This window comes from Arachis ipaensis, chromosome B02, assembly GCF_000816755.2.
Source record: "Arachis ipaensis cultivar K30076 chromosome B02, Araip1.1, whole genome shotgun sequence".
NCBI lineage: Eukaryota > Viridiplantae > Streptophyta > Magnoliopsida > Fabales > Fabaceae > Arachis > Arachis ipaensis.
Genome location: NC_029786.2, coordinates 63,027,461 through 63,048,057, shown reverse-complemented (window position 1 = coordinate 63,048,057; position 20,597 = coordinate 63,027,461). Strand labels below are relative to the sequence as shown.

The 20,597-nt window shown below is 34.4% G+C and overlaps 1 protein-coding gene across 1 annotated transcript; it reads right to left on the bottom strand.

Annotated features, from left to right (window-relative positions):
• LOC110268867 (probable serine incorporator) lies at positions 16,730-20,394 on the bottom strand. Its single transcript, XM_021115877.1, has 3 exons — positions 19,789-20,394; positions 17,181-17,254; positions 16,730-16,980 (listed from the first exon to the last, which is right to left on the bottom strand). The coding sequence occupies exons 1-3, from the start codon at positions 19,860-19,862 to the stop codon at positions 16,883-16,885; spliced, it is 246 nt and encodes an 81-aa protein (XP_020971536.1). The 5' UTR covers positions 19,863-20,394; the 3' UTR covers positions 16,730-16,882.

The window sequence follows — 20,597 nt, the reverse complement described above, 5'->3', positions numbered from 1 at the left end:
AGATCACTGATCTCAGACCCATTACTTTAAGATAATGGTCTGAATGTTCTTTAGATAAGAACTTCCCTTGATTCCAAAGTAGTTTTAGAATGCTCTCTTTCTTGCCTCTTGGAGTGGGTTGTTTTCCTTTAGGAGCCATGATCTTAGTGATCTCGGATAAACACACCAAACTTAGAGGTTTGCTTGTCCTCAAGCAAAAGAAAAGAAAGAAGAGGGGTAGAAGGAGAGCTAGGGGCAATTGTTGATGGAGGAGGAGGGAGGCCGAACCCAAATTTAAAGGGATGGGGGGTGGGTTTTCGAAAAATTGGAAAAGATAAGATAAGAGGACTGAGTTGAAAAAAGATAAGATAGAAGATATAGTTTAATTTTGAAAAGATATGATAGATTTTTGAAAAAGATAAATCTGAATTTTGAAAAAGATAATATGGAGATTTGAAAAAGATATAGATTAGTTGAAAAGATTTTTGAGTGAAAAAGATAGATTTGTTTTCAGAAAAGATTTGAAAAGAGTTGGATTGAATTTGGAAAGATGGATTTTTAGAAATTAAGGATTTTAGAAATCAGGGTTCTTGACATGTTCATGTAAAAATCATGCATTGAAGCATAAAATTTGAAATTAAAATGGAAATACGTGTGGGAAAAATAAATTTGGCTCCTCCCTGTCTTCCTGGCGTTTGAACGCCCAAACACTGCCTATTTTGGGCGTTCAGCGCCCAATTGCTGCTCTCCTGGGCGTTCAACGCCCAGCTGCTGCCATTACTGGCGTTCAACGCCCAGTGGGTGCCCCTTTCTGGCGTTGAACGCCCAGCTGCTACAATCACTGGCGTTCAGCGCCCAGTGGATGCCCATTTTGGGCGTTGAACGCCCAAAATGCTCTTTTACTGGCATTTTCTTGCCAGTGAGATCTTTTTCTCTGTTTTGTGTGCCGAGGTCTTCTGTAAATGATTATTTACCTTATTATCAATGAAATTTATATAAACAAATAAAAATAAAAATAGAAATAGGGCAAAATGCTTAGAGGATTGTTGCCCCATGGCTGGGTTGCCTCCCAGCAAGCGCTTCTTTATTGTCTTTAGCTGGACCTTGCTGAGCTTTTAATCTAGCTTCAGCCTTGAGCATTCTTGCTCGATGTTGCCTTCAAGATAATGCTTGATTCTCTGTCCATTGACAATGAACTTCTTATCAGAATCAATATCTTGAAGCTCCACATAACCATATGGTGACACACTTGTAATCACGTATGGTCCCCTCCACCGGGATTTCAGTTTTGCAGGAAAGGAAACAAGGATCTTAAAGCATGAAGCAACAATTAGGAGAAGAAGGAGAAATCAAATTGTTTCCTGGCAACAAAAAGAAAACAAGAAATTTCACAAGGTGGTGTTGTTCCTTGATAATTCTTTAAAAAGGGCAAAACAAAAGCATGCTTGTTCTGGTTTAAACTGTAAATGTTGAATCTTTCTGGAATGTGAAGTCTTTAGTATGTTTGTCTGTTTATTGCTTTGAATAAAGTGAATGCCTAGATGTTTGGATATAACTTCACCTTCTTAAACAAGTGCTTGCCATGCTTGTTCTGTTTCCAAAAATAAAAGAAAAGTTTGAACAAAAGTAACTTGGCTCAATTAGTGACAAATCAAGTAGAATTAAGTGGTGGTATGCATGCTTGATTGTTTAGTCAGATCACTGGAAATAGAGTGTAGAATTATCATTTTTTGTGTAGAAATTGAAAACTGTCTATGGATCTTAATGAATAAATGTCTTTAGCCATGAAAAAGAAAGAAAAAGAAGAAGAAAAAGCCACTGAAAAAGGGCAACCAAAAAGCAAAAAAAAAAAAATTGAGAAAATAAGCTAGGCACCAATGGTTTGAACTTCTGAGACAAATGCCTGTGGTGTTTATGTATTAAGGATATGCTTGGGTGAATAGGTTCTGAGGAGTGTTTCAACACTTGGTAACTTGGGTTAACTAACCCGGGATTATCAACCAAAAGTCCATTATCAAGAGCAACCTAAATACAAAACATTTAGTCACACAAAGAGGTGCTGGGCACCAATGTCTCAAGAAGAAATGTGAACTAAAATGCCTGGAGTGGATATGTGTAGTGCACTGATAAGAAAAAGAAAAGGCCAAAGGCTTGTGCAACACATGACACTAAGCAAACAAGGAGCAAATAAGCCCACAGAGCATCATTCAAGCTCCTTGCCCAATCCTTTCTACGGGTACTTACTGTCCATTCCAGGATTCTCTTTAATTCTCTATTAGAGACTTCAGCTTGCCCATTGGTTTGTGGATGATATGGAGTGGCTATCTTGTGGCGAATTATATACCGAACCATGGTAGAATAAAGCTGCTTATTGCAGAAGTGAGTGCCCCCATCACTGATTAGTACTCTAGGGACACCAAACCTGCTAAAGATATGTTTCTGGAGGAATCTAGCTGGGCTTATGCCCTTAAGGTCACCTATGGACCACCCAAGAGCTGTCTTGTGTGTCCTTAGCACTTGAATAAGTGCTTCCTCTTCCTGTGAATTTAAAGCAGAGCTTATGATCACTGGAAAAGTGTCATCTTCTCCCAGAAATGCATATTTTAAGGATGGTGGCAGTGGCTTGAGCTCTGGTTTAGGAGGTTTTTCCTCTTTCAGAAGAAAGTTCAGAGGCTCTTTCATGTCCCCCGAATCCTCCAAATCAGGCTGAACATCTTTAAAGATGTCTTCCAACTCTGATTCGAGACTCTCAGCCATGTTGATCTCTTCTACTAAAGAGTCAATAAGATCAACTTTCATGCAGTCTGTTGATGTGTTTGGATGCTGCATGGCTTTGACAGCGTTCAACTTGAACTCATCATCGTTGACTCTCAGGGTTATTTCCCCTTGTTGGACGTCAATGAGGGATCGTCCAGTTGCTAGGAAGGGTCTTCCTAGAATGAGAGTAGCACTCTTGTGCTCCTCCATTTCCAGCACAACAAAGTCAGTGGGAAAGGCGAATGGCCCAACTCTGACAATCATGTCCTCAATCACGCCTGATGGGTATTTAGTGGAACCATCAGCAAGTTGGAGACATATCCGGGTTGGTTTAACTTCTTCAGTTAAGCCAAGCTTCCTGATAGTGGATGCAGGTATTAGGTTGATGCTTGCCCCAAGATCACATAAAGCTGTCTTGGTGCAATTATCTTCTAATATGCATGGTATTAGAAAGCTCCCAGGGTCTTTAAGCTTTTCAGGAAAGCTCTTCAGAATGACTGCACTGCATTCTTCAGTGAGGAGAACTCTTTCTGTTTCACTCCAATCCTTCTTATGACTCAAGATCTCTTTTATGAACTTGGCATAAGAAGGTATTTGCTCAAGTGCTTCTGCAAATGGAATCTTTATTTCAAGAGTCCTGAGGTAATCTGCAAAGCGAGCAAATTGCTTATCCTGCTCCTCTTTCTGGAGTTTTTGAGGATAAGGTATCTTGGCTTTATATTCTTCAACCTTAGTTGCTACAGGTTTATTGCCTACAGAAGTGGTTGAAGAAGCCTTTTTAGAGGGGTTGTTATCAGCATTTGTGTGTGTCTGATCCCTCACTAGCACTTGAGTGCCAGAGTTAGAAGCTGGAGTGAAACTGGACGCCAGCTCCTTGTCTGTTCCTGGCGCCTGAACGCCAGAAATGTGCCCATTTTGGGCGTTCAACGCTGGATCCTGCCCTATTTGGGCGTTCAACGCCAGATTCTTGCCCATTTCTGGCGTTGAACGCCAATCCTGCCTTGTTTCTGGCGTTGAACGCCAGTTTTGGGCATGATCTGGGCGTTCAGCGCCATCCTTCCACCAATTTTCTGGCGTTTTAGCGTCAGAATTATTTTTCCCTGGGCTCTTACTGTCCTCAGGTGAATTTTGGGTGGTTTGCTCATTTCTTAGCTTTTTGCTGCCTTGAGGTGGGGTATTTAATGTTTTCCTACTTCTTAGTTGAACTGCTTGGCATTCCTCTGCTATTTGCTTTGACAGCTACTGCTTTGTTTGCTTAAACTGTTCGTCCATATGTATATTAGCCATCCTTGTCTCTTGTAACCTGTCTTTAAATTTGGCTAGCTGCTTTGTTAGAAAGTCCAATTGCTGATTGAATTCAGCAGCTTGTTTTACAGTACTGAATTCAGCAGTTACTGTGGAAGCATGCCATTTCGAGTTCTGTAGCTCCAGAAAATCCACTTTGAGTGCAGGGAGGTCAGAATCCAACAGCATCAGCAGTCTTTTTTCAGCCTGAATCAGATTTTTGCTCAGCTCCTTCAATTTCAGCCAGAAAAATACCTGAAATTTCAGAAAAATACACAACTCATAGTAAATATAAATTTTTCCTAAAAACTAATAAAAATAGACTAAAAACTAACTAAAACATACTCAAAACTATATGAAATTATCCCCAAAAAGCGTATAAAATATCCGCTCATCAGTGAGTATAAGAGTAGAAGAATAGAAGAATGAGGTAGAGAGAAGAGATGAAGAATTTGAACAGAGAGGAGGGAGAGGGTTCGAATTATGAGTAGGAGAGAAGTGTTAGTAAATAATTAAATAAATAGAAAGAGATGAGAGAGATAATATTCGAATTTTAAAAAAAAGGAGGAAGAAAAATATTTTATTTTTATTTAATTAATTAAGTTAGAATTCGAAATTTAAGAAAAGAAATAAAATAAAATTAGAATTCAAAACAATTAGTTAGTTAAAAAGAATGTTGAAAAAGTGGTTAGTGATTTTCGAAAATTAGAAGTGGAAAAGTAGTTAGGTGGTTTTGAAAAAGATAAGAAATAGTAAACTTTTTTAAAATTAAAAGAAACAAGTCAAGTGGTTAATTGAAAAAGATTTGAAAATAAATTTTGAAAAGATAAGAAGTTAGAAAAAGATTTTGAAATTAAGTTTTGAAAAAGATATGATTGAAATTTATTTTGAAAAAAATTTGAAAAAGAAATTTAAAAAGATTTGATTTTGAAAATTAAAGTTGATGACTTGACTAACAAGAAACTAAAAGATATGATTCTAGAATTTAAAAATTGAAACTTTCTTAACAGGAAAGTAACAAGCTTGAGATTTTTGAATCAAAATATTAATTGTTAGTAAAGTTTTCGAAATTGTGAAATAAAAATAAGAGAAAGATTTTGAAAATTAATTAAAAAATTTTCAAAAAACATGAAAGAAAAATGAAAAAGATTTAATTTTTTAAAAAGATTTGAAAAGATAATATTTTTAAATTAAAATTTTGACTTGACTAACAAGAAACAACTAAATTTAAAAATTTTTGACTAAATCAACCCAAAATTTCGAAGTTTTTGAGTAAAATAAGGGAAATATATTATTTTTGAATTTTTTTGAATTAATGAAGAGAGAGAAAAACAACAAAATGACACCAGACATAAAAATTTAAGATCAAAACAACTAATGCATGCAAAAACACTTTGAATGTCAAGATGAACACCAAGAACACTGTGAAGATCAAGATGAACATCAAGAACATATTTTTGAAAATTTTTAAGAAAAGAAAGACATGCAAGATACCAAACTTAAAAATTTTTAAACTTTGGACACTAATAATTCAAAATTGCATATGAAAAACAAGAAAAGACACAAAACAAAAAAAATTAAAGATCAAACAAGGAAAATCATCAAGAACAACTTGAAGATCAAAGAAGAACATAATGCATGAATTTTCAAAAATTTTAAGAAAATTGAAAGAATGCAATTGACACCAAACTTAAAATTTGACACAAGATTCAAACAAGAAACATAAATTTTTTTTGGTTTTATGATTTTATTAAATTTTTTTTGTATTTTTCGAAATTATTTTGGAAAAAGAAAATAAAGAAATTCAAAATTTTTAATAAGAATTCCAGGATTCATGCAATGTTAGTCTAAAGCTTCGGTCCAAAAGAATACTTCGATTCAATGCTAAAGAATCGAAGTATTCGGGAGGAACAGATTGTCCCAGCGCGATATCGTCACCTTATATATCCACAAAACGTAAGGGTATTCATATTCTAAATCTTACAAGAACTGCTCCATACGGCGGTGAATTCATTCCCGGGCCTTGTACACACCGCCCGCGGATTTAAATGGTTATGAGTTTTTGATAATTAAAAGATAAATAAAACATAAATTAAAATAAAGATACTTATGTAATTCATTGGTGAAAATTTTAGATAAGCGTTTGGAGATGCTTTGTTGCTTCTGAACCTCTGCTTTCCTATTGTCTTCATCCAACCATGTGTGCTCCCTTCCATGGCAAGCTGTATGATCCTCTCGGATGAAAAATACCAGGTACGGTTTCTGCACGGCTAATCAACTGTTGGATTTCTCGTCTCGGATGAAAAATACCAGGTACAGCTACCGCACGGCTAATCATCTGTCGATTCTCACTAGCGTCGGAATAGGATCTCTCTATCCTTTTGCACACTGTCACTGTGCCCAACATTCGCGAGTTTGAAGCTCGTCACAGTCATCCCTTCCCAGATCCTACTCGGAATACCACAGACAAGGTTTAGACTTTTCGAATATCAGGAATGTTGTTAATTGGTTCTAGCCTATACCACGAAGATCCTAATATCGCGGACTAGGTCCGTGGATTAGAGACCGAAGAGAATATACTCCGGCTGTCGTCCAATGACTACGTTGAACATCATGTAGACCGCTTGTGGTTGTCAGGCACGCGGATCTTGGCTAAGCGAGTAACGAAGATAGTGGGTGATTGTCACGGGTCACCCCTTCATTCTGACTTAACTGAATTAAGTACAAGAGTATATCTTGGAGAAGAAGTAAGCGTGAATTGAAAGAGAAACAATAGTACTTGCATTAATTCATGAAGAACAGCAGAGCTCCACACCTTAATCTATGAGGTGTAGAAACTCCATCGTAGAAAATACATAAGAGAAAAAGGTCTAGGCATGGCCGAATGGCCAACCTCCAAAACGTGAAATATGGTATAAGCTAGATGCGAATACAATAGTAAAAAGATTTATTTATACTAAACTAGTTACTAGGGATTACAGAAAATAAGTAACTAAGTACATATAGTGCAAAAATCCACTTCTGGGGCCCACTTGGTGTGTGCTTGGGCTGAGCATTGAGCTTTACACGTGCATAGGCCTTTTCTAGAGTTAAACGCCAGCTTGGATGCCAGTTTGGGCGTTTAACTCCAGTTCTGGTGCCAGTTCTGGCGTTTTACGCCAGAAAAGGGTCTCTGGTGGGCGTTTGAATGCCAGTTTGGGCCATCAAATCTCGGGAAAAGTATGGACTATTATACATTGCTGGAAAGCCCAAGAATTGAGAGCGTTCCAATTGGGCTTCTGTAGCTCTAGAAAATCCACTTTGAGTGCATGAGGGTCAGAATCCAACAACATCTGCAATCCTTTCTCAGCCTCTGAATCAGACTTTTGCTCATATCCCTCAATTTCAGCCAGAAAATACCTGAAATTATAGAAAAACACACAAACTCATAGTAAAATCCAGAAATATGATTTTTGCATAAAAACTAATAAAAATATAATAAAAGGTAATTAAAACATACTAAAAACTATGTAAAAATAATGCCAAAAAGGGTATAAATTATCTGCTCATCAGTTTCCTGCATTTCATTTGCTACCTCCAACTCAAGCTGGGCATCATAAAAGATGTCATCCAGCTCTTCTTCGAGTCTCTCAACCATGTTCACTTCTTCCACCAGGGAGTCGATGATATTAATGCTCAAACACTCCTCTGGGGTGTTTGGATGCTGCATGGCTTTGACAGCATTTAGTACAAACTCATCTTCGTTGACACTTAGGGTTACTTCCCCTTCTTGGAGATGAATGACGGTTCTACCTATAGCTAGGAAGGGTCTTCCCAGGATAAGGGATGCACTATTGTACCCATCCATATCCAATACCACAAAGTCAGTGGAAAAAGCAAAGGGTCCAACCCTAACAATCATATCCTCAATTATGCCTGAAGGGAACTTAACAGAACCATCAGCAAGTTGAAGGCATATGTGTGTTGGTTTGACTTCATAAGTCAAGCAGAGCTTCTTTATTAATGAAACAGATATTAGGTTGATGCTTGCTCCAATATCACATAGGGCTGTCCTTATGCAAGCATTCCCTAGAGTGCACAGTATCATAAAACTCCTAGGATCCTTAAGTTTCTCTAGTAAGTTGTTTTGAATGACTGCACTGCATTCTTCAGTGAGTAGGACTGTTTCTTCCTCTTTCCAATCCTTCTTATGACTTAAGATGTCCTTCATGAACATAGTATAAGAAGGTATCTGTTCAAGAGCCTTTGCAAAAGAGATCTTGATCTCTAGCATTCTGAGGTAGTCCGCAAAATGGGCAAAATGTTTATCTCTTTCCACTTGATGGAGTTTCTGAGGGAATAGCATCTTGGCCTTGTACTCATCAATCTTAGTTGATGTAGGCTAAGTGCCTAATGTACTGGAAGGGGGGTTACTAACTTGCTTATGAGGGGGTGTTATCAGCACTTGTATGTGTTTGACTACCCTTATTTGGGCATTCAACGCCCTTGTTGCTACCCCCTTCTTGGCGTTCAACGCCAAGGATACTGTCCCCAGTTGGGCGTTCAACGCCAGGGGTGGATACCCCCTTCTTGGTGTTGAACGCCAATGACATTCCTCTTGGGGTGTTCAACACCCTTAGAGATGTCTTGGACAACAGTCTGGTATCCCTCTGTTAGTTTTTCTTCCTTTGATCTTCTGTTGTACTGGCGTTGGGTGTTTAATGATTTCCCACTCCTCAGTTGGATAGCCTAACATTCTTCTGTTATCTGCTTAGATAACTGATTCCTTGTTTGGCTCAGCTGGGCTTCTACCTTCCTATTGGAAGCCTGAGTTTCTCTCAAAGCCTCTTGCAATTCCAGTAGTTGCTGGGCAAGGGCGTGTAGTTGTTGAGTCAATGGGCCATCTTGTTCTGGAGGGTTAGGTTCAGTAGATATTACCTTAACCTTTCCTTTCATAAAAGTCTCAGCAGCTGAGTACAGATGTTAGTTAGTGGCAATTGTCTCAATAAGCTTGTGAGCCTCTTCAATTGTTTTCCTCATATGTATAGAGCCACCAATAGAGTGGTCTAAAGACGTTCGGGCCATGTCTGTAAGGCCATAATAGAAGATGTCCAATTGAACCCGTTCTGAAAATATCTCAGTGGGGCATTTCCGAAGCATTCTCCTGTACCTCCCCCAGGCATCATAAAGAGATTCACTGTCCTCTTGCTTGAAGCCTTGAATATCCAGTCTTAATTGGGTTAACTTTCTTGGAGGAAAGTATTGATTTAGAAACTTATCTACTAGTTGCTTCCATGTTTTCAAGCTAGATTTGGGTTGGTTATCCAACCACCTCTTTGCTTGGTCTCTTACAGCAAAAGGAAAGAGTAATAGTTTGTAGACATCTTGGTCTACTCCCTCACTGTGCACTGTGTCAGCAATCTGCAAGAAATCTGCCAGAAACTCGGTAGGTTCTTCCTGTGAAAGTCCAGAATACTGACAGTTCTGCTACACCAGAGTAATGAGTTGAGGGTTTAACTCAAATTTACTTGCTCTGATTGGGGGTATGCTGATACTTCTTTCATAGAAGTCAGTAGTAGGGGTTGTATAGGACCCCAAAGTTCTTCTGACTGTTCATTCCCATTTGGGTTCATGGTGAAAGAAAGGTAGAAGAAATAGAATAATTAGAGATAAAAAATATGGAAATTATAATTAAATTCAAAAATTAAAAGTTAATTAATTAAAAAAGTTTGAAAGTTAGATGATATAATTCGAAAAAGAAGAGAGAGAAAGAGAAGAGAGATTTTCGAAAATAGAGGAGAGAGGAATTAGTTAGGAAGTTTTGAAAAAGAAGAAAGAGAAAATAAGTAACTAATTAAGAAAGATTTGAAATGAAATTAAGATAGAAGATTAGAAAAGATTTGAATTTAAAATTTAAATTTAGAAAAGATAAGATAGAAATTGAAAAGATTTGATTTTAAAAATTGAAACCACAAAAGATAAGATAAGAATTCAAAAAAGATTTAAAAGAGAGATAAGATTTGAAATTTGATTTTTGAGAAAGATTTGATTTTGAAATAAGATAAGATAAGATTTTTGAATTTAAAGAAAAATAAAAAGATAAGATAGTAAATTGAAAAAGATATGATTTTTTAAAAGATTTGATTTTGAAAAGATTTGAATTTGAAATTTAAAACTAAGATAAGATAAGATAATGATTTTAAAATTAAAATTTGAAAAATTTGTTGCAATTTTTGAAAATTAAAGTAAAAAGATAGAAAAGATTTTTTTTTAATTTTTTTTGAATTAATGAAGAAAGAGAAAACAAACAAAAGACACCAAACTTAAAATTTTTAGATCTAAAGACTTTAAATTTTTGAAAATTCTAAAGAAAAACACCTAAAAACACCAAAGTTAAAATTTTAACGATCAAAACAAGAAGAAAAACAAGAACAACTTGAAGATTAAGAAGAACACCATGAACAAACTCGAAAAATTCAAAGCAATTAAAGAACACACAATGGACACCAAACTTAAGATTTGACATTAGACTCAAACAAAAGACACTATTTTTAAAAATTTTTGGAAAAAGACTCAAGAAAATTTGAAACTTTACAAAGAACAAGGACAAAAGACTCAAATAAAAGATAAAGATTAATAAAGAAAAGAAAAGATTTTTGAAAAGTTTTTTATCTTTCAAAAAAGAAAATAAAAGACTCAAACAAAATTAAAGACAATACCTAATCTAAGTAACAAAATAATCCGTTAGTTTGTTCAAACTCAAACAATCCCCGGCAATGGTGCTAAAAACTTGGTGCACGGATTTCCACACTCGTACAACTGTACCAGAAAGTGAACTGGGTCGTCCAAGTAATACCTGAGGTGAGTCAAGGTCGATCCCACGAGGATTGTTGGCTTGGATCAAACAGTGGTTATTTTGTAAATCTTAGTCAGGTGGATAGAAAAGTTGTTTGATTAATTAAGTGCATAAAAGTAAAGTAAAGATAACGTTACTCACAGTGGTTGTGAAACTAATGATAAGAAGATGGTTAAGGCTTCAGAGGTGCTTTGTTCTTTCGGATTAATCCAGTCTCACTGTCTACTCCAACTGTGAATGATTCCTTCTATGGCAGGTTGTATGTGATCAACGCCTTTCTTGAGAGGTCGCCAATTCTCCTCTAGGCTGAACACCAGGGTTAGTGCGCATCCAGTCTGAATGAGGGTGAAGCTCCTACAGTTCATTCCCCTAGATGATCCTACTCAAAACGCCACAGATAAGGTCGAATCTTCCGGATCAGAGAATGCTGCACCTTTGGTTCTATCCTCTACCACAAAGACTCTAATCTCCCCATACCTCGGCTGAACTGATGTCTCGAGAAGTCCCCAACGAAGTCGTGGATTAGCCGTCTAAGAGATGTATAATCAAGCTAGTGGTTCATTGATATCCGATGAAAGACGCTCGTTGAACCCATGTAGAATAGAGATAGCCTTGTGCCGGTTCAACTCATTCATAAGGTTGAAGAACAAAGATACATCTTAGAATAGAGAATCAAACACGAATTGAAATAGAAAAGAAATACTTTTATTAATCTATAAAACTCAGCAGAGCTCCTAACCTTAACCTAGGAGGTTTAGTGGCTCATACTGATAGAAAATACAATAAAAAACGTAAAGTATGCTGGAGAGATCGAATGTGTCCAACAAAAGGGTGATCTTCTCCTTTAAATACTAAACTAATGACTAAGGATTACAAAAATATGATAGGTTTAGGCTTGTAGTGCAAAAATCCACTTCTGGGGCACACTTGGTGAGTGTTTGGGCTGAGATTTAGCGTCTCCCATGTGCTAGGATGCTTTTTGGGCATTGAACATTGGCTAGGGACAGCTTTATGGGTGTTGGACGCTGGCCACTTCTCTGTTGGCGTTGGCGTTGGACGCTTGGACTAGGATAAATGGCTGGCGTTGAATGCTAGTTTTGGACCTTCAATTCTGAAGAAAAGTATAAACTATTATATATTTCTGGAAATCTCTAGATGTTAGCTTTCCATAGCCGTTGAGAGCGCGCTAATTGGACCTCTGTAGCTCCTGAAAAGCTCTTTTGAGTGCAAGGAGGTCAGATGCTAATAGCATCTGCAGTGCTTTCACTGCCTCTGAATCAGACTTTTGCTCCAGCTCTTCAATTTCAGCCAGAAAGTACCTGAAATTGTACAAAAATACACAAACTCAAAGTAGAATCCAAAAATGTGAATTTTACACTAAAACCTATGAAAACTTAGTAAAACTTAAATAAAATATACTAAAAACTATATGAAAATGATGTCAAAAAGCGTATAAAATATCCGCTCATCACATGCCTCATGTGTGTGCATGACTGCCAGTACATGATTTACTTAAGTAAACATGTGGGTCACAATTTCAGGCCAATTTTGGACCCAATCCAACTCATTTCTGAAGTATTCGATGCAATTCTCAAGGAGAATCAAGGGGAGAGCAATTAGGTTTAGTTTAGATAATGTTTTAGGTTATATTCTAGAGAGAGAAGTTCTCTCTTCTCTCTAGAATTAGGATAGATTTAGTTAAATCCCTCTTAGATTTTGGTTTTGATGCTTGTTTTGATTTAATTTCCTTTACTTTTTCCTTGTTGAATTGCCTTAATTCTCTTAGTTTTACTTGTTATTTTCTTTATTTTGTCACTTTTAGTTTTATGAACCCTCTTTTTACTTCTAATTTCTATTAATGCAATTTGATGTTTTTATATTTATTGATGTTTAATTGAGTTATTATTATTGTTATCTTGCATTTGGTAGTTTTAGACTTTATTATTATTGCAATTTTATGATACTTTTCTTCTATGCCTTCCAAGTGTTTGTAAAAATATCTCTTAGTTTTAGGGTAGATTTCTACACTCTTGGATTGGAATTGAGTAATTTAGGTGACCTTGATTTCACTAATGTTTGAGTTGATTGATAATTTGGAGATTTTAATTAATCTCGTTTCCATTAACGAGTGAGACCTATGGATTGAGATTGATTAAACATGGTTGACTTATCTCGTCATTAGAGGTTGACTAATTAAGTTTGCTCTTATAATTGTCATGTCGTAGTTAGTGATACAAGAGTCTTTGATGTCCGATATTGATTGGTGATTTAGGGTTGTTAGTTGTTCTTCTTATAAGACTGACTATGCGTATTTAACTTTCTCCCGATATTAGAGATGACTAAATGGGATTAACTCTGTATAATCACCATGTTCATGGTCAATGACTTGAAAAGGAAGCTTTGACTCTCAATTCTTTTCAGGAGTGTCTTTTAGCATTTATACTTCTTTAGTTGTTAGTTTTACTATCTTGTCACTTAGTTTCTCGCCTCTTTATCCGCAAACCCCCTTTTATACTCATAACCGATAACACACATACCTCACTGCAATTCATTTGAGAGACGAGTCGAGGTTTAAATACTCTCGATTTTTATTGGTTTGTATTGTGACAAACAAATTAAACTTTGATTCGAGTTGTTTGTTGGTTTGGAACTATACTTGCAACGGAATTATTTTATGAAATTTTCGAACCGACGTTTGGCCCGCATCAAGCTTCACACGCTTGCCTTAGCTTCTCTCCAGGGCGTTGCACGCCTGCACCATGGTGTGGCACACCCTTGCTTGCTCTCTAGGGTGGTGTTGCACACCCTCATCATGGCATGGCATGCTATTCCTTCTTCTCCAAGGCGATGCATGGGCATTGCATGCCCTTCACTGTATGTGGCACGCCAGCTATGCTGCATGGTTGGCATGGCTTTGATTCCTACATAATTGGCTCTAGCTCTGTATGCAATGCTTGTCCCTTTGAATATGCTTCCTTTTCTACTTAGTTTTTCTTCTTTTAACTGTATTTTTTAGAAAAGCACTTTGAAAACACCTTAGTAACAAATGATACTTAAAATGATGAGATTAAAAGAAGAAACTATGATTATACTTAAGGAAACAAGATATTAAAGTAAGAAAAACTACTAAAGATGCAAACGCGTCATTAGCCTAAACACTATCCTCATAACCATATGTGATCAAGTATCTCTATATTCTGGCCTCACACTCACTCATAAAATCCTTGACCTTGTCAATGCCCAATTACATTGTACCTCGGAGCGGTTTCTTTCAACGAGTGACATTTTGTGATGTACTAGTATTGTATGCTCTTATTTAAGGGATTCACATCTCTTTTACTTGATGAGGATGCATATCTATGAGTGTGTAAAGAGTGAGAAAAATATTGTCTTGCCTTATGCTCTTTTTATTACAAATATTTTTACATATTATAATGTTAATTTATCTGTTAAAAATTTCAAGGAATATAACTCATTCTTGGAAGGAGGTGGCATAGTGAAAAGCAAAATTGGATGATATACTACCACTGAACTTCTTGAAGATTTCAGAATGTCGGACTCTCTCACTGATCTTAAAAAGCAAACCAAAGAATCCAAGATTAAGATTCTTTCGGTCATTGTCAAGGATGTAATCGATGAAATTTCCAATCTCGCTAATTTGATGATCATGAGTTAAAAGTAAGAAAATCCAAGCAAAAAATGGAAATTGTTGAGCAGCACTTTAAGGAGCTCAATGATATCTCCTACTTCTCTAAGGAAGAAAAGGAAGAAGATTCAATTGAGGGTTTTGACTCTGATGCTTGAAGAATATCTCTATGCTGCTGCTGCTGAGTTTGTGAAACTTCTTTAATTTTTATCTCCTATTTTTCTATACTATTTTATGGATGACTGTAATGACTCTTAACCTGCCTTTTATGAGGAGCTGCTAGGACTTACATCTTGCTACAAGTACCTTTTTAGTTTCTTTCCTTGATGACAAAAGAGGAAAAATTTAAAGAGATTAAACTATTTTCTGGTTTTATACTTTATGGATTTATTCATAAACTTGTTTTTTATTTTAGCTATTGGTATCTTTTCATATTATTCTAGTCTTGCTCTGATACATGTTTTGTATTTTTGCTTGCTCTTATTCTAGCATTTGGGTGTTAACTCATTTTTTACTCTCATACATAAAGGTCACATGCACCATGTTTTGTCTAGCTTTTCTATTTTTTATGTATGTTGTTTTGATTTAGGCTCTGGTACCAAAGCTTGTGTTTTTGCTCTTGATTGGCTTAATGCTTAAAAATAGAAGGAGCTAGCTAAAAATTTAGGAAAGTTACTCGTTACTCTCTCTTCCTAAATTTAGTTTAATCATGTTTGTCAAAAAAAAGAATATTATTGAGTCAAGAATTGAACATTTATCTTGTGATGATAAACATAATTGATAATTATCCATTATAACTTATTTTTTTATGAGCATTGTAGGTATTAATGAATAAGCAATCAACTTCCACAATCGTATAAACAGTATGTAAAACAACTCATGATTGACAATCATCTTCAAGAATCAAATTGCTACACGAAAAGAAAGCCGTTGCACATTGTTATCAAGCCAAAGAAGGAAGGATTTTTTTTTTCAATGCCAAATGGCTACAACAATTAAAGGTGCAACGGCTAGCTTGATCAAAAGAAAAAAAATGTTTATATATGATGATTCATCCAAGGAAGAAGACAACTCATTCGAGCAAATTCAGACCATATACACATCCTATGTTTCCTTGCTTTTGGGTATGGTTTTACTTTTCTTGTCTAAAATTAAGTTTATATTGAGAGATACACAAGGTAAAGAGTATTGATCACACAAAAGTCATTGTACTTTTTTTCAAGTGATTGTATTTAAAAATGTACTTGAATTAAGTTTATATTGAGAGATACACAAGGTAAAGAGTATTGATCACACAAAAGTCATTGTACTTTTTTTCAAGTGATTGTATTTGAAAATGTACTTGGATTAGAGTGCAATTGGTTCCTTAGGTGTGTTATAAGAGTGAGTCTCTTGAAATTGATATTTGTAATCAATCTTGATTATAGTGAAAATTCTACCATTATTATGGTAGAGACTGGACGTAGGTCACATTGCACTTCGTAACCGAATCAAGATATATCATAGTGTCACTACTCTTCTATACCCCTCATCTTTGCAACTTCTATTTTTGTTCTATTATGCTTCTGTAGAACGAAACAAAAGCAAAAATAATCTGCTGGTTCGGTATACTATACAATCTGAATTATAGACTAACAAAAGTGGTTCCTTGATTCAACCCCTCTTTTCAATTCACTTGAAAACTTTCACATCATTACTGTCGTGGCTCCTTTCTCTTGCATTTGATGATCTGCTGCTTAATTTGTCTCTTAGTGCCTTTTCTTTTTTATGCCATAAACCATTTTTAGTGTCTTTTCTTTTTCGTTTTTCTACCATAAATGACATTGATTGGCTAAAATTGTCTGAATTTTAGTTTGGTTCAGTTTACCAGTTTCTGAATAATTTTATAGTTTTTTTTCGGTTTGAAAATTCGACAATTTTATTTATGAATCAAATCAGATTATGCATCGATTTGCGGTTAAACTGATTGGACTGATCAGTTCAGTTCGATTTTTCATATATACGTTTCTCTGTGGCATTAAGAGTATATATAATCATTTATTCTCGTGTTGTGCAATATATTTGGTGCTTTATATTGTTAGTTTTGATGAGTGGGGCATTCTAATTTGACCCATCTAGTGATAAATATTTCTCCACATCTTGCTTCCTCATTCAACTTAATTCTAAGCTCTTTTGAGAATCCATGAGTCCTTGATTATTTTGTTATCTCATTCAATTAAACAATCACATCTATAAATGTAAGCGTGATAAGTCATTTAAGTACAATGAAATGGTTTTTCTTCCACACATTTATGATTTAACTACATTAAAAATAAAATAATTTCTAATAATGTCAGGAATAACTAAAAAAATAAAAAAAATAATTTTTTTTTCATTGTCAATTAAACCATAACAAAGTCAGCTATCTCCTGAGGAGTAGTCCCATCGTTATCATCCATAACTTTGTTCTGCCTCACAACTGGAGAAATCAGTATCCATACTGTTTAAAAATAATAAATAAAATTGCAACTTAATTAAAACAAATGCTTAACTCAAACTACTTAGAATGCAAAATAGAACAACTACGCATTTGGAGCTGATTTCTTTTAGCATATAGAGCATGCAGTTAAACCTATTAATTCAAGTAAAAATAATTTTGATTATAAAATAAAAATGTACAATCAATAATCATTCACTTACGGTAAATTGTGGCTGCGAACCACTCATTGATGACTTTCACCCATGTACTTGCCCAACCAACATCTATGCTCCACCTATAGTTTCAAAATGTTAGAACTAATCTTAAAAATAAAAGCATACTAAGAAATAATATTAATCAACATACTAATTAGGCTACACTAGGTTTTGGCTATTTAAAAAATGTTTTTATAATTTAAATTTGGATAAAATATATTTTTTATTTCTAAATTTTTTAAAAAGTTTCTTCATAAATATTGTTGACATTATTTTAAATATGTTTTAATTATATTCTACTGTAAACATTTTAATAGTCAATGGTTTGTCAAACTTTTTTCTTCCAGTGTTTCCAATCAACGTTGCTCTCACTATAACTATACTTCACCTTCTCTCCTAAATACTCCATTTCCGAATCCCAAACCCATAACCCATTATATCACTACCATCCTCCCCCAACCCTATAAACATCAATATCATGTGTGTATTGTTGCTCTCACCACTGCTTGTCAATCTTACTTCCCCACTTTCACCTATTTAGTTTTGCTTTGTCTTTCCTCTCACCTTTTATTTGTTAGTTCCATATATGTCATATTAAATTCTAAATCTTCCCATGTGTGGATTCTTGCTAGCTAGGTGTGTTGTTGCTTTTCATCTATTGGTCTTGCTCTATCTCTCCTTTTATCTCTTATTTGTTTACTCCATATATCTTAGATTGAGTTTTAATATTAACATAATACAAATATAATTCAAAAATTTGTTCTAAGTGTTATATCTAATGTTAGATTGAAGTTTATCTTAGTACATGAGATTTTTTTCTCAAACACAAGCAAATAGTCTCTATGAGACCTAAGAAGGATCCTATTATGAATTTGATTTACCAGTCCACATTAGGAACAAGATGTCACGATTTCACCATTTTAAAATCGTGCCAAAATTCCTTAGAGAAGCACTACCATAACGAATAGATTTTGGCTCCAAAATGAACGTGGGTAACAAATTTGAATAGTTTTAAAATACATACACTTCTCTCTTTCCTCTGCTTTACAAATTAAAGTACAAAACTTACTACAAATGATAAACTCTCTGCATGCTAAAGCAAAAAGCATGTGTCCTTTTTAACTAAAAAATCACGTGACATAAACGAAAGAAGGGTTTCGAACATTCACATGGCTTTTTTTATGTATATATGAGCCTAAGAAATCCTTGAAGAATTAATAGAGTGTTGTGCAAAAAATTGTCAAGTGTTCATCATTTTCTTCAAAATTTTCATCTTTCTTCTTTAAGAAAATCTCTTTGTATCTTAGAAGTTAGAAGAGAATAATTTATTACTTGTAATCTAGGTTACTATCTTCTATATCTCAAATATAATTATCCAAACACATTATGCGTGTCCTATAATGTTTTGGAACAAGATGTCAGATTTAGTGAGTGTTTCATGCACATAAATCTTAAATTTATATTTCAACTTCATCTAGTAGTGATCAAATTTTTAGGTTGCGTTTGGAGGAGAGATTGAAACTAAAAGACAGAGACTAAATTAAGTCTATATATTGTGTTTGGTATAAAGTATATATAATTAAATTATGTTTTAGTATCCTATTTGATTTAAGATAAATACAGGAACTGAATTAAATAAAATTATTAAATTACCCTTATTAATAAAAATAGAAAACCCTAACCCAACACATTTCGCCATCTCTCTCTGAGTAGTTTTGTGTCTAAATCTTTGAGAATTCTTTAAGCTTAAGACTTTTCAATTTTGATCATAGGAGCACAATCTCTCTATCTTCATCTGGTTCCCATGACTACTGGGAGATGGAATTCATTTTGAACGAGGGGTAGACTTTAAATTTCAAGTTTGGAATGAGAATATTTTTAAAAGAAATTATTAATAAAATTTTAATTTTCTGTATTCTCATTTTTTTGGAGATACTGAAAAGAGTGAAATTTTGTGTTTTGAGATTAAATTTTTAGTTTTGATCTTTGGTCACAAAATATATATAAAACTGAATCTTAATCTTTCAGTTTTAATCCTAGTATTTCATCATATCAAATACAGTCTTAGACTAAAAAAATTTAAGAAAAGAATAATACGGAAAGTTATTAGATCTTTGTAATCTAATAAGTCATTGCTTAGTTTGATAAGATTTGAAAAAATAATATTTAACTATATTTGATGGTTAGATTGTAGTTGAAAAAGCTTGAGAATAATAATCTAAAGATTATCTCGTATTATTATTTGATATAGTGGATGTAGCCAAGTCTCAACCGAATAGATCATTATGTACTTACTCCTGAACTCTTCTCTCATTATTGGTTATATACAGATTATTTACTCACACATTAGACAACATTTTTAAATATCTAAACATTAGCTTTTGTTAAAATTAGAAATAATAATTATCTTTCACTACTCATAAGTTTGATAAGCTTTCTTCGTTTGTATTTGCTTTCAACGAAAGATCTTCGAAGTGCAATTCAACCCCCTTCTCATATGTTTTTTTAGCTATTTGATTCTATTTTGCTCACCATCTATTGAATAATTTTAAAATGAGAACCAAAGACACTTTGAATGAACTAAAATAAGACAATGAGTTAATTAATTGCTTACTTTCTTGCTGAGTTATTCAGATCCCAACTGATGAACAACATTGCAAAGTACATCGCCCCCAGGGAGAATACCATGTGAAAAAATCCATAGTTGTAAGGAACTGCGTCTTCTTGTCCCTCTTTGTTTTTGGAAAACTGAAAAGATTATATATATGGAACTATGGAAGACTCATGATAAGCATCATGCTTATTTTTATAGTAATTGCTTTCATATGTCAAAATAAAAAAGTGACTTATATACGTGGTTCTAGCTTGAATAATGTGATGAACAAGTTGATATATGAAAGGAATATAAATTGTCTAACAAGACTATGAAAAATATGGAATTAAGAGAAAGATTGTGTATTATTTTTTTGTATCAAATACTGAAGAAGCATTTACAAGTACATATAATTAAACTGTTGCATATTTATGACCCATGAATCTATAAAAAAATCTACCAAAATGTGCAAGATTCTAAGAGAAAAGAGTACAATGAGTACATAATTGTTGATTCATCATAACTAATTTGTTCCATAAGGAAGCTATCCCAACTTTATTGTAAGGAAAGTTTTGGATGTAGAATTTATTTCGATTGGGGTGTTGTTATGGTTAGTCCTTCTGGTATTTGATTAATTAGTGATGTAAAATTAGACTTGCCTTCTAATATTATACTTTTGTTAACTTGTGGCGGGAATAATTATCCTTACCTACTCTTCTTAGAACCTAAGTTCAAATTAATTGTCTTTGGATTTGAACTTTTTTAATAGAAAATATTAGACAAGTCAAATTTATTACGTAACCAAATCTAACAACCAAGTTTTGTATATG

Bases quoted from the DNA above. Each gene is read 5' to 3' on its own strand.
- LOC110268867 (XM_021115877.1), bottom strand. From the start codon at position 19,862: ATGGTATTCTCCCTGGGGGCGATGTACTTTGCAATGTTGTTCATCAGT. The intron at 17,255-19,788 runs GTAAGCAATTAA...TTGAAACTATAG, and splicing joins CTGAATAACTCAGCAAGAAA to GTGGAGCATAGATGTTGGTT. The intron at 16,981-17,180 runs GTAAGTGAATGA...ATTTTTAAACAG, and splicing joins GTTCGCAGCCACAATTTACC to TATGGATACTGATTTCTCCA.